Here is a 14170-nt window from a genome sequence, read left to right on the forward strand (position 1 = left end):
AATGACAAAGCAACCTTTCTCTAAAGTTGGAGAAAGAGCAACTGAACTATTGGGTTTAATCCATACAGATGTATGTGGACCAATGAGTACAAATGCTAGAGGTGGTTTCAGCTACTTTATCACTTTCACCGATGACTTCAGTAGATATGGTTATGTCTACCTAATGAAGCATAAGTCTGAATCCTTTGACAAATTCAAGGAATTTCAGAGTGAAGTAGAGAATCTATTTGGCAAGAAGATTAAGGCACTGCGGTCTGATAGAGGCGGTGAATATCTGAGCTATGAATTTGATGACCATCTGAAAGAATGTGGAATTCTATCAGAATTGACTCCTCCTGGAACACCTCAATGGAACGGTGTGTCGGAACGGAGGAATAGAACCTTGCTAGACATGGTTAGATCAATGATGGGTCAGGCTGAATTTCTAATAGAATTTTGGGGACATGCACTAAACACAGCTGCACTCACTATAAATAGAGCTTCGTCTAAAGCTGTTGAAAAGACTCCATATGAGTTATGGTCTGGAAAGCCTCCAAAAGTGTCTTTTCTTAAAATTTGGGGATGTGAAGTATACGTCAAACGATTAATTTCAGACAAACTTCATCCAAAATCTGACAAATGTATCCTTGTGGGCTATCCAAAGGAAACAAAGGGGTATTACTTCTACAATACATCTGAGAACAAAGTGTTTGTTGCTCGAGATTGTATCTTTTTGGAAAGAGATCACATTTCCAAAATGACAAGTGGGAGAAAAGTAGACCTCGAAGAAATTCGAGTCGAACAACAAACTCTAGAGAATGCTCAAGATGACATTCAGGATGAAACTCAGAGATCTTTAGAAGTATCTGGTGAGAATCAAGGACCATCTAGAAATGTAACCCCGCGTAGATCGCAGAGATATAGATCTCAACCGGAAAGGTACTTAGGTATTTTGACGAACGAGAGCTATGAAGTTCTATTACTTGAAAGTGATGAACCTGCGACTTACAAACAAGCTATGACGAGCCCTAGCCCCAAGCAATGGCAAGAAGCCATGCAATCTGAATTAGACTCCATGTCTGAAAACCAAGTTTGGGATTTGGTCGATTTGCCAGATGGCTACCAAGCCATAGGAAGCAAATGGGTTTTCAAACTGAAAAAGGACAAGGATGGGAAACTTGAAGTTTTCAAAGCTAGACTGGTTGCAAAAGGTTACAGGCAAGTCCACGGTGTGGATTACGATGAAACCTTTTCACCAGTTGCAATGCTAAAGTCTATTCGGATAATGTTAGCAATCGCTGCATATTACGATTACGAAATATGGCAGATGGATGTCAAAACCGCTTTCTTAAACGACGTTTTAACAGAAACTGTGTTTATGACACAGCCTGAGGGTTTTGAGGATCCAAAGATTGCTAAAAAGGTATGCAAGCTTAAGAAATCAATCTACGGATTGAAGCAAGCATCAAGGAGCTGGAATATACGTTTTGATGAAGCAGTCAGCGACTTTGGTTTCATCAAGAACGCAGACGAATCTTGTGTATACAAGAAGGTCAGTGGGAGCAAAATTTCTTTTCTAGTATTATATGTCGACGACATATTACTTATCAGAAATGACATTCCTATGTTGAACTCTCTCAAGATTTGGCTTGGGAAATGTTTTTCGATGAAGGATCTAGGAGAAGCACAATACATACTGGGCATCAAGATTTACAGAGATAGATCTAAGAAGATTATTGGACTCAGTCAAAGCACTTATATTAATAAGGTGCTTGAAAGGTTCAATATGGCAGACTCCAAGCGAGGCTACCTACCCATGTCTCATGGAATGACTCTAAGCAAGACTTAGTTCCCAAAAACACTAGATGAGCGTAGACGAATGAGTGGGATTCCATATGCATCATTGATTGGTTCAATAATGTATGCTATGATATGTACACGCCCGGATGTTGCGTATGCACTCAGTGCTACGAGCATATACCAGTCAGACCCAGGAGAGGCACATTGGACTGCTGCCAAGAACATTCTGAAGTACCTGAAAAAGGCACAAAGATGATTTCCTGGTCTATGGTGGAGATGATGAATTAATTGTTAAAGGCTATAGGGACGCAAGTTTCCAAACCGACAAAGATGATTTCAGATCACAGTCTGTGTTTGTCTTCTGCCTCAACGGAGGTGCAGTAAGCTGGAAAAGTGCTAAGCAAAGCACCATTGCGGATTCTACAACTGAAGTGGAGTACATTGTTGCACATGAAGCAGCAAAGGAAGCTATATGGCTAAGGAAGTTCATAGGTGAACTTGGTGTAGTCCCCTCCATTAAAGGACCAATAGCCCTGTATTGTGATAATAACGGAGCTATTGCACAGGCAAAGGAGCCTAGACACCACCAAAGAGTCAAGCATGTACTTCGTAGATTTCACCTTCTACGAGAGTTCGTTGAAAGAAAAGAAGTCGAGATAAGCAAGATTGGAACTGATGACTGTTAGGTTATGATACATATGACAATTCATAAATCATGCGGAAAAACCATAAAGCCAGGAAAGCATATTATTTACACATAATCATTTAGCATAGTTTAGATGCATACTCTTTGTTGCGTGCCTTCCCTAGCTGCGCCCGAACCGAACAAGAACAAGTCTTTAGGACTCCAAGTGTCGTCCCTCCGACCACCAGAGAGTCAAGCATGTACTTCGTAGATTTCACCTTCTACGAGAGTTCGTTGAAAGAAAAGAAGTCGAGATAAGCAAGATTGGAATTGATGACAACATATCAGATCCATTGACTAAACCTCTGCCGCAGGCGAAGCACAACTCGCACACTGCAGCTATGGGAATCAAGCATATTGGAGAATGGCTTTGATGTCCTTGTTTAATGTTTTAAAGTTTTAGAGTTTAATTATTTGTAAAACATTATTGGTTAATCATTCACAATAAATGAATAGAATTCATTTTTCCATTTAATTTATGGTTTATTAAATGATGAGTCCCTTCAATTTGACGAAATATTCAAGATAGACTGTCAGGACCAGTCCTGTGACTAAGAAATGTCTATCAAGTGAACTTGAATGTCAAAAGTTGAAAATGGTCCCTGGTCGGAGTTTTCTATAAAATTGGACGCATAGAAAACGTTAGACGACTAGAATGCAAGATGACTAGTAGTTCTGTTTCTTGAACTATGTGGACATGGCAATGTCGCAATCATTTGCATAGATACTTACTTTGGGAAGACTAGTATCGGACAGACCTATGAAACTTTACTGTAAGAGATGAAAATCTGTCATAAATAAATTTCATAATAATTATTAGACACTAATCCTCAATACCTAAGTGATTTGAGATTACTTGTTTGAGAACTGCTTACTTTGACGTTGTCAACCGTCGCACCGTAAAAGGAGGCTATAAAGGCAACGCTCGGGTAATCACCTATTGATGAGTGACATTTATGTCACTCATAGGGGTAGTTTTTAGGTATTTTTCTAGCTTATTTTATTATATATTTATCTAATTTTATCATTTTTAACCTTCATTTATTTTATTTTATATTTTGTAGCTTAATTAGCGTACTTAGTGACTTTTCTTAGTTTTTAGGTCTTATTTTTCTTACTTTATTTATTTTTCTTTGTTTCAATAATTTTATATTTTAATTATTTATGTTTTCGTTATTATTTCTAAATTTATTCCTATTTTCTATTTTCTATTTTTATTTATTTTTATTAAATTTATTATTATTATTATTAGTATTATTATTATTATTATTATTATTATTATTATTAATATTATTATTTGTTTTTCTTTTATTATTTTGTGTTTCTCCCCTAGTGTTTTATTTTACTTGTGTACTCCGTAGGTGCTTATTGTTCGGGATGCGGGAGTACAAGTTACATGGGCCGTTTTGAAGTCAATAATGCAAAAGCCTTAGCCTACACCACCCTCTTCACCACACCAGCAACACCACTCCATCACCTATCCCACCTCACTGCTCCACACACGGACCACCACCTATTCTCACCTACATCAACAACCATCCCCCCACCAGCAACACGCTGCACCAAAACAACAGCCCAGAAAAGCAGAGTAAAATAGAGCAAAGAAAACAGAGCAAAATCGTGCGCCCGCATCAATTTCCCGTGCCTGCACCTTCACGGAATTCACCTGTAAAAAAACTACTGATTGTTGCAAAATTAAAATTTCCAGAGATGTGCGCCCGCACCTCAAAACGGTGCGCCCATACCGGTTGAGTGTACGGAATTAATGAAAGCTCGTGAAGGGCACGTGATGGCGGTGATGATTAAAGATGAACTGTGAAGATCGACGGCGATGATTGTGTTGATGGTGGAGGATGCTTGATGATAGACGGTGGATGATGAGATCAATGATGTTGATGGACGATGATCAATTGATTGATGATGGTGGACAGCGAATCAAGGAGGAGCGCAGAACGGAGCAACGTGAGTTTGGAGGAGCTAACTCGATGAAGATGACGAAGGAAATTGGGTCTATATTTTTATATTTTATATATATATTTAGTTTATTTCTCTTTTATTCATTTTAATTAGTTAGTAATATATATATATACCCAAGTTAGGTCACCAATTGAGGGGATGTAAATATTTAGTTTTAGTTCCTCTTTTTCTAGGGTTTGAGAGAGGGCTAGCCTCAACAATTAGTTTATGGAGAGAAAATTAGGAAAATCGATTATGAAATTGGGGGTTTTGATAATCAAGGGTGACAGTTTGGTTTGAAGATTCAACCAACAATCAATGAGAATTTCTTAATCTCTCTCCTCTTTTATTACTTCATTTATTGTTTCATTTATTGCTTTTGTTAGCTTAATTGTTTTGTTTAGTTTAATGATTCATGTTTAAATTAGTTGTTGTTCTTCTTTAGTATCATGTTATTAGGTGTTAAAGTCTTTAAATTTATTGTTTTTATGTTGATGGAGTAGTTTATTGGTTAGGGGGGAGCTTGGGAATGAATTAGGGGACTTTAGAAGGGAATTCATGTTGATGTTGTGATTAAATTGTGATTTGATGATAAGGATTTCCATGACTAGTTGAATTGGTAGTTGCAAATGCTAGTTCTACTAGGATTGATTGGAGTGCTTCATATTAATTTGGCAAGAGATTCTGAATTAGTGTGAGCATGTGGATGAACTAGTTCTAATTGGTAGTCACTTAGTCTAAGGGTCATGCGAAAGCTCTCCCTCGGATTAGGCAACTCAATGAATTCTATCCGAGAGGTGGTGAATGCAATATTTGTTGGTTTTCCCCCCTAATTATCATGTCTTTGCAACATTTTAGTGTTTGAGTCTTCGTCCTCCCCTAATAAGCCCAAGCGGAACCCCAATTTCCCTAGCTCTTTCCCTATTGATCAACTTGTTAATTAGCGTAGAATCGTTAGATAATATAATCCAATTTACTCTCCTTTTCTAAGCTAACTTGATTTTGTTAAAGTCGTTCTCACAGTTCTCTTGGGACGATCCCGAACTTACCACTATAGTCAATATAGTTGGTTAGTTAGGTGTTTCTACAAATTTTGTTTGACTAGGTGGTATTCGTATAAAGACACGAAAATCGCTTGTCACCTATCAAACGAGGTCTAATCTCAAGATCGCAAGATTGGGATTGTCCTCCCATAAATCGGGATGAGATGCTGAATGTTGTACAAGGCCACTCGGAGAGCTAGAAACTGTAAAATGCATGGCCGTGCTCAGATGAATCATAGGCTATGATTATCTGTTTATTTGATCAGTTGAACTCTGAAACCGAGAAACACCTCTGGACATAATAAGGATGACAACTCTTACCTTATGTTCAAAGAGCAAGCATCGAGTGACAAAGGAATAGGAAATGCAACCTTGTCCCTAAGGACACAAGTGGGAGACTGAAGGAAATAATGCCCTTGGTGCAAGTATGCATTTAATGGTAAGTCTAATAAATGCGGTTCAGTATTAATTATACAAGTTAATAATTCAGTGAGATCAAGTGAACTGAATGCCTAGCTAGAGGCCGCTTCAGTTTAAGTGGATTAATGATATTAATCCACTGCTTACTCTTGACTGAACCCGTAGGGTCACACAAATAGTACGTAAACGAATCACGTATTTAATGGCATTAAATACTCCATCTATGGATATTCGGAAACGACGGATCTTGGTTCCAGTGGGAGGTGAGATCGTCAAAGGCAAATAAATGAATACTCAGGAAACAATGATATTGCCGGAAACGGAAATATGGATCGTATCGGAAATATAAATATTATCCAAGTCGTAGATGTTGCCGGAAACGGAAACATGGTACGTATCGGAAAATATTATCGGAAATGGAAATATTGCCGGAATCGGAAATATTGACGGAAAGGGAAATATTGTCAGAATCGGAAATATTATCGGAATCGGAAAATAATTCCGGAAACGGAAATATTAAATATTTGTTCGAAACGGAAATTAATTTCGGAATCGGAAATGTTAAATATTGTTCGTATCGGAAATGAATTCCGGAATCGGAAAATTAATCGAAAGCGCGTCGTACGAATAAACATTGGACGAGCTTGCTAGACGCAAGGCCTAGCACGAAGCTAGGCCCAACGCCTAGAAAATCCCTTGCGCGACCAAAGCAAGCAAAGCCCAAACGCGAGGGCAAGGCCAGCAAGCGCGCGCCCCTCGTGGGCTGCGAGCAATTGCTGGGCCGGGGCTCAGCGCGCGCGCGCATGGCACCCCTCATGGGCTGCTGTGCGTGCGTGTGTCTTTATGCTTGCGTACGAAACCTTGATCGATTAGGATTCGTATAAGATTGATTTCCTAAGTCTACTAGATAAATTAAGTGATTGAATTTTAGATTAATTGAGATTCAGTAAATCGTTTCCTAGTAGGATTCTAATATCCGATCATGCCCTATAAATAGGTGATCAATGCTCACAATTTATAACGAGTTTTCCAAATATTCATACAAGTTTTAGGCATAAAACTCAGTCATTATTTGCTGCATAAAACCGAAAACACATAGTACCTTTTGGGCAATTCTAGTTAATTAAACCTAAGGCGGATCCGGACGTGCTGTAGACTATCTACGGGGGGACGACACTTGGAGTCCTAAAGACTTGTTCTTGTTCGGTTCGGGCGCAGCAAGGGAGGGCACGCTACAAAGAGTATGCATCCTAAATTATGCTAATTGTTATGTGGCAACTAATTTGGAATCCTGGCTTTTATGGTTTTCCCGCATGATTTATATTAATTTATATGTATCATAACCTTACATTCAAGTTCTGTGCCTTATCCCGAGTCACATATGGTCTTTCCAAACCGGACCCGAAAACTTGTTTGGTGGCGACTCCATCGAAAAGTACAAAAAAAAACCAACAGTATTATACACGTGTTTTAACTACTAATTAATATGAATCGTTATTCCTCTATTTTTTTTTTATTTAAACAACGCAAATTATATCTATTCATGATATTTTCACTTTTATCCAAAAAACTAACATATATTGTGAAAATAGAAAAAAAAAATAATGTCCCAATACAAAAATATGAGAGATTAAATAACCCCAATGAATTTAATTGGTTAAAATAATATATGGACACAAATTTTGGTAGAATATTAAGACATTTATGTGATAATATAAAAGGAAATCTAAAGAACAAAATAGAACACCCGAAATGAACGGAGAGAGTAATTCTTAATGTTTAAAGTTACCCTGTTATAATTTAAAAGTTATATATTTTTTTATTGATAAAATTTTTCGCTTTAATAAAAATTACCTCTTCAAAATCAATAATAATGTACATGACCAGGTTCTGGTGAGAACCTCTCCTATAATGGAACCTTTAGCAACCGTAGGATTTAGACAGAATGGGCGGATGAGATTTAATCTCATAAATCTAATATTTTCGCTATACATTTTATTTCACCTTCCCAAAATATCTCACAGTTTCTCTCTCTTCCTCCTCAAAAAGTGACACGCGATTATCTTTGAAATCCTTCGTTCTTCAAATTCCAGAAATTCGTCCCAAGATTAGGTATAATTTTTCAATCTAAATTTGCAATCACACTTAAATTATTCGTGATTGATATAAAAATTCCTAATTTTCTACTGTGATTTTCAACTTCGATTTTGAGGTTCATCATGCGAAATTTCGATTTTGCAGTTGGTGTTGATGGCAGGAGATTGTTTCCGGAAGCAGGAGGGATGAAAGAGGGATCCGAGGAAGGATGAAGAAAAGGAAAATAAAAAAACAAAAAGATGGAAAATAAAATAAAAATATTTTTTTTATAACGAATGGGTGTATGACACATGTATTAGTTACCTGTTATATCAGGTTTGTGACCGGTTGTGAGCAATAAAAAGTAACTAGTTAGTGTCCCGGGCGATGTCCCAGATAGTAGAAAAAATGGATCATTTAGATTATCATATACTGAGTAACTCGTTTCTAATTTTATTTTTTAAATTACAATGTATATTGCGCTTTAAGTATGCTTTAATAAATTTTATCAAATTAAATAAGGATTAGTAACTTGTAAAAGTAATGACTAATTAGTGATATGAGACTATTAAGAAATTATTCGGATCACTTTCGTAATTATATTGATTTAATATAATATTGAACGTATAAGAAACAACAAAATGCGTTGTAATATAGTGGTTAAGATATGTGACTAATCGATGCGAGGTCACAGGTTCAAAACTTTAAAAATTCTGTAAAGGTCGTCGACCTCCGACGACTAAAAAACCTTAGATAAATATATACCGTTAGATTATGTTGATTAGATCCTAGCCATCCATCATTTTTTTTGTTAAGTCTTGTTTGGTTACAAAGTTAACGGGTATTTAATTTATTTTTAAATTACCGAAATTATTCTTAATGACATCATCGCCGGCAACCACCGTAACCGGCGGTCACTACCATCACCGCCGGAAACCACCACCCGGCAACCACCATCACCGCCGGCCACCATTACCTCCGACAACCACCATCACCGCCGGCCACCATTACCTCCGGCCACCACCATAACCGCCGACCACCAACCACATCGCCGCCCACCATCATTCGACCACCATCATCCGGCAACCGACCACCATTATAATTGCCGGCAACCACCAACATCATCCCGACCACTACCATCACCGCCGGCCATCTAATTTTATAATTAATTAAATACTAATCTTTTTTCATTTTATAATTAATTAAATAATACTCCGTAATCTTTTTTAATTTTAAGTAAATAACATTTTAGTTTTTAAAAATATTATTGTTATTTATCCGATATTAGCTAATTTTGACATATAATATCAAATATAATTTTATAATCTTTACCGAAATTTATTTTTAATTAAATATGATTTTATTTGATACGGTATTAGATAATTATTACCGAAAGTTTTTTTAAAAAAACAGATTTTATTTGATACGATATTATATAATTATTACCGAAACTAAAATAGATTCTGATATTATAGAATAATATTTATTTTTTAGATATTCTTTAATTGATTTAGTATCTTAATTTTCCTAAATTGATGCCTTAGATTTTGTTATTGATTTTCCTAAAAAAAAAATCATATTTTATTTGATTACCAAAATAAAAATAGAATTGATATTTTTTTTAGGGATAAAATAGATTCTGATATTATAGAAGAATATTTTTAGATATTTCTTTAATTGATTTAGTATCTTAAGTTTCCTAAATTGATGTCTTAGATTTCGTTATTGATACTAAATCTGAATTACAAGATACCGTATATCTAAATTATATTAATAAATAATTGTTACCAAAATTGCTAACAAATAAAATCTGAACAAATAAAATCTGAATTATTATCGAAATTGTAAAAAAATTTGCAGAAATAAATAAATCAGATTTTATTTTATTACCAAAATAGAAGTAGATTTTGATACCATAAATCTAAATTATATTAGTTAATAATTGTTACCGAAATTGTTAACAAATAAAATCTGAATTCTTACCGAAATTTTTTAAAAAATTATCGAAATAAAAAATATCAGATTTTATTTGATTAGCAAAATAAAAATAGATTTTGATACCGTATATATGAATTATATTAGTTAATAATTGTTACCGAAATTGTTTACAAATAAAATCTGATTTGTTACCGAATTTTTTTAAAAAAATTACCGAAATAAAAAAAAAAAATCAGATTTTATTTGATTACCGAAATAAAAATAGATTTTGATATTTTTTTTAGGGATAAAACAGATTCTGATATTATAGAATAATATTTATTTTTTAGATATTCTTTAATTGATTTAGTATCTTAATTTTCCTAAATTGATGCCTTAGATTTCGTTAATAATTGTTACCGAATTTTTTTTTAAAAAAATCAGATTTTATTTGATTGTTACCGAAATTTTTTAAAAAAAGTCTTATCTTATATTATTTGATTATATATATTGTTACTGAATTTTTTTTGAAAAAATCTTATCTTATATTAAAAACAAATCTTATCTTATACTGTTACCGAATTTTTTTAAAAAGAATCTTATCTTATATAAAAAAAAAATCTTTATAGTAACTATTTGTTTCCTAAGATTATTACCATGTACTATTCCGTTTCATAAAGATCTTTATAGTAACTATTTGCACAAATATTAAGACAAAAGTAGTAAAGTTTGATGAATATAATAAAATATGGGTAAAGCTAGTAAGGTAAATGGTTAAAAAGATGGGTGGGTGTAAGAAATAAGTGAATAAAGTAAGCGAAGGGTAAGGTAGTAAACTTCATGTCCAAAATAGGATAAAGCAAAGTGTAAAAAACATTATGAAACGGACTAAAACGGAAAATGTAAAGATCATTTTGAAACGGAGGTAGTAGGTGATTATTGGCTTGTTTTGTTTGACTTATTTTGACTTAAATCAGATAAAATAAGTTCATATAAGTCAAATAAGTCTAGGTAATATAAGATAAGGTCAGTTAATTGATTCTCATAAGTTAAGATAATTTAATCTAGGTTCAGATAAGATAAGTTCGAATAAGGCCTTGTTTAGTTCACCTTATTTCTTCTGATCTGATCTGATCTGATCTGGTCTGGTCTGATCGATCTGGTCTGATCTGATTTGAACTTATTTTTTCTGATCTAATCTGACCCGAACTTGTGTTTTCTGATCTGATCTGGTCTGGTCTGATCTGATCTAGTCTGATCTGATCTGATCTAGTCTGATCTGATCTGATCTAGTCTGATCTGATCTGATTAATCATACGATTGAATTCGTTGGGAGCCAAATCACCTTTGAGCAAGTGTTCCTCAATCGAATTTTCAATATTCAAGTTATGCAATTTTCAGTATTCAAGTTCTATGCTTTATTGCTTATTTCAATTGCGCACCTTTAAATATTGCACCTTTCAATTCAGCACTTAGTATTTATGCAATTTCCTTGCCTAGTCCTTCTAGGCAATGTGGTTTCCACCTAGTCCTTTTTTTAGGTGGTGATGTATCTTTACTAATTCCAGATTTATTTTCTATTGTGATGATGATTTACTTGTTTATTGCTTTCATCACCCAACATGCTAAATCAACAATATACAAGTTATAATCACGCTTCACAAAGATAATTTTTGGACAACCGGCTTAGGTTCCCTTAAATTTGACTTAAAGAAAAGTTATTACCATACAAACTTAGCAATTTCAATGTACTAATCAACCATGCTCACCTGCCTAAATATTAGTGTCATAGTAGGATTTTACTCCGAAAATGATGTTTGTATTGTATAAAGCAATTGCAAATTTTGCTCAAATAAGTGTATCGTTCCCTTACCCGAGTTTCTAACGGTTTCAAGTCCTGTGCCTTATCCCGAGTCACATATGGTCTTTCCAAACCGGACCCGAAAACTTGTTTGGTGGCGACTCCATCAAAAAGTACAAAAACCAACCAACAGTATTATACACGTGATTTAACTACTAATTAATATGCATCGTTATTCCTCTATTTTTATTTATTTAAACAACGCAAATTACATCTATTCATGATATTTTCACTTTTATCCAAAAAACTAACATATATTGTGAAAATAGGAAAAAAAAAATTAATGTCCCAATACAAAAATATGAGAGATTAAATAACCCCAATGAATTTAATTGGTTAAATAATATATGGACATAAATTTTGGTAGAATATTAAGCCATTTATGTGATAATATAAAAGGAAATCTAAAGAACAAAATAAAACACCCGAAATGAACGGAGAGAGTAATTCTTAATGTTTAAAGTTACCCTGTTACAATCTTAAAGTTATATATTTTTTTATTGATAAAATTTTTCGCTTTAATAAAAATTATCTCTTCAAAATCAATAATAATGTATATGACCAGGTTATGGTGAGAACCTCTCCTATAATGGAACCTTTAGCAACCGTAGGATTTAGATAGAATGGGCGGATGAGATTTAATCTCATAAATCTAATATTTTCGCTCAAAATACACTTTATTTCACCTTCCCAAAATATCTCACAGTTTCTCTCTCTTCCTCCCCAAAAAGTGACACGCGATTATCTTTGAAATCCTTCGTTCTTCATATTCCAGAAATTCGTCCCAAGATTAGGTATAATTTTTCAATCTAAATTTGCAATCACACTTTAATTATTCGTGATCGATATAAAAATTCCTAATTTTCTACAGTGATTTTCAACTTCGATTTTGAGGTTCAGCATGCGAAATTTCTAATACTAATTGTTTTATTGATTAATTAATTCTAATTTCTTCTGCATTAGTATTTCAATTAACTAGAATTTGAAATTATCGAGCTCAAAATTGAAGGTAAATGTTTCCAATTAAGTTCAATTGGATTTCTAGGTTATCAAATCTGGTTAAGATGTTGTGTTTACTTTTGATGATATTGTGTTTACTTTTACTCAATACTTTGTTTACTTTTGATGATAATGTCTTCACTTTTACTTGATATTGCGTTTACTTCTACTCGATGTTGTTTTTTACTTTTGATAATAGATTTACATAATTTTTTTGGTTCAAATTAAAGGTAGATAAAGAATTCATAAAAGTAAACAAAACTGACTAAAAAGTAAAATGATTCGAATAATTTTAGACATGGTCAATAGAATAGATGTTCCTGAACTACTTGTCAGGTGGCTATTTTTTTGAAGTCAAGAAGTCAGTTGGGTGGTTTTTAAGGGCTAGTGATGCAGACTTGTGTTGCGTTAACAGGTGGTTAGCTGAATTGTTCTCCATACCGGCTCTTAAGATGTTAGCGGTGCTGTGTTTACGTTGTTGCTACAGGGGGATGAGTGTAACACCCTAATAATTCTTTGCCTTTATAAAACCATTTTCCATCTTAAAATAAAGGAATTACCAAAGCATTACCGCCACCGTGATAACGGTTAAGGCTAGTACCAGAATTACGCAACGGACATATAACTAACATTCAAAACATTTAATAATAGTTAATGGCCTCCATACAATTTGGAACCATAACGGCCCAAAACCAAATCCGTTAAAAATCCATTAACTAAATAGTTTTAATAGTCTAGACTAACAGAAAATAATAGAGTTTAGAATGCGGGAGAAAACATCGCTCAAATACATCCCCATGCTAGAAAACTTCTTCAGCAAGTTATCTCTACAAACCTGTTTATATAAAATCTACACCCCAACGATGCAAATGCAATGGTGGTTCATTATAGGGTCATTAAGGCAAAGGCCATGACCAAAAATACATGAAGCACGAAGTCAGCGAAAGATGAGTACGAACAAGCTAGAATGAAATTCTAGTACTAACATGCTTCACTTAGCAATAAATAAAATAATCCACATGCAAAAGCCATTTAATAACCAATTAATCATGAGGACAAGACTCAACTCTTGACACGACTCTTGACTCATAGATTAATTAAGAATAAACTTTGAACGGGCATAAAAGAAAATATCCATTAAAGGAAGGGTGTTGGGAGCCCACCAAACACCAAAATAAATAAATAAATAATAATAATAGTAATAATAATAACCCAATTGTCGTACCACTAATGGAATTCCAGCGCATAAAAGAAATGAAACAACGTCTTGTATCATTAGTAAGAGTACAAGTTTTCTGAAAAGACTCCCCCCATTGTTCAAACTCAAGGTATATACGTTCCAAGAGTTTTGGATCTTGTTCTGGTTGCACCTTACGTTTATTAATATTTTATCTACAAGGTGAACTCAAGACACAACAACAAGACATTTAATAG

At 34.1% G+C, this 14170-nt stretch overlaps 1 protein-coding gene across 1 annotated transcript in view; it reads right to left on the minus strand.

The window, feature by feature from the left end:
- Nucleotides 1-8932, minus strand: part of LOC110796509 (uncharacterized) — a 33882-nt gene extending 24950 nt beyond the window's left edge. Inside the window, exons 1-2 of the mRNA XM_056839578.1 lie at nt 8825-8932; nt 3988-4021 (exon numbers count right to left, since the gene is read on the minus strand). Coding sequence (XP_056695556.1) covers nt 3988-4021; nt 8825-8932 — 142 coding nt within the window. The remainder of the gene's footprint in view (nt 1-3987; nt 4022-8824) is intronic.
- Between the last annotated feature and the right edge of the window lie 5238 nt (nt 8933-14170).

The sequence above is a fragment of the Spinacia oleracea genome, chromosome 3 (genome assembly GCF_020520425.1).
Source record: "Spinacia oleracea cultivar Varoflay chromosome 3, BTI_SOV_V1, whole genome shotgun sequence".
NCBI classification, from domain to species: domain Eukaryota; kingdom Viridiplantae; phylum Streptophyta; class Magnoliopsida; order Caryophyllales; family Amaranthaceae; genus Spinacia; species Spinacia oleracea.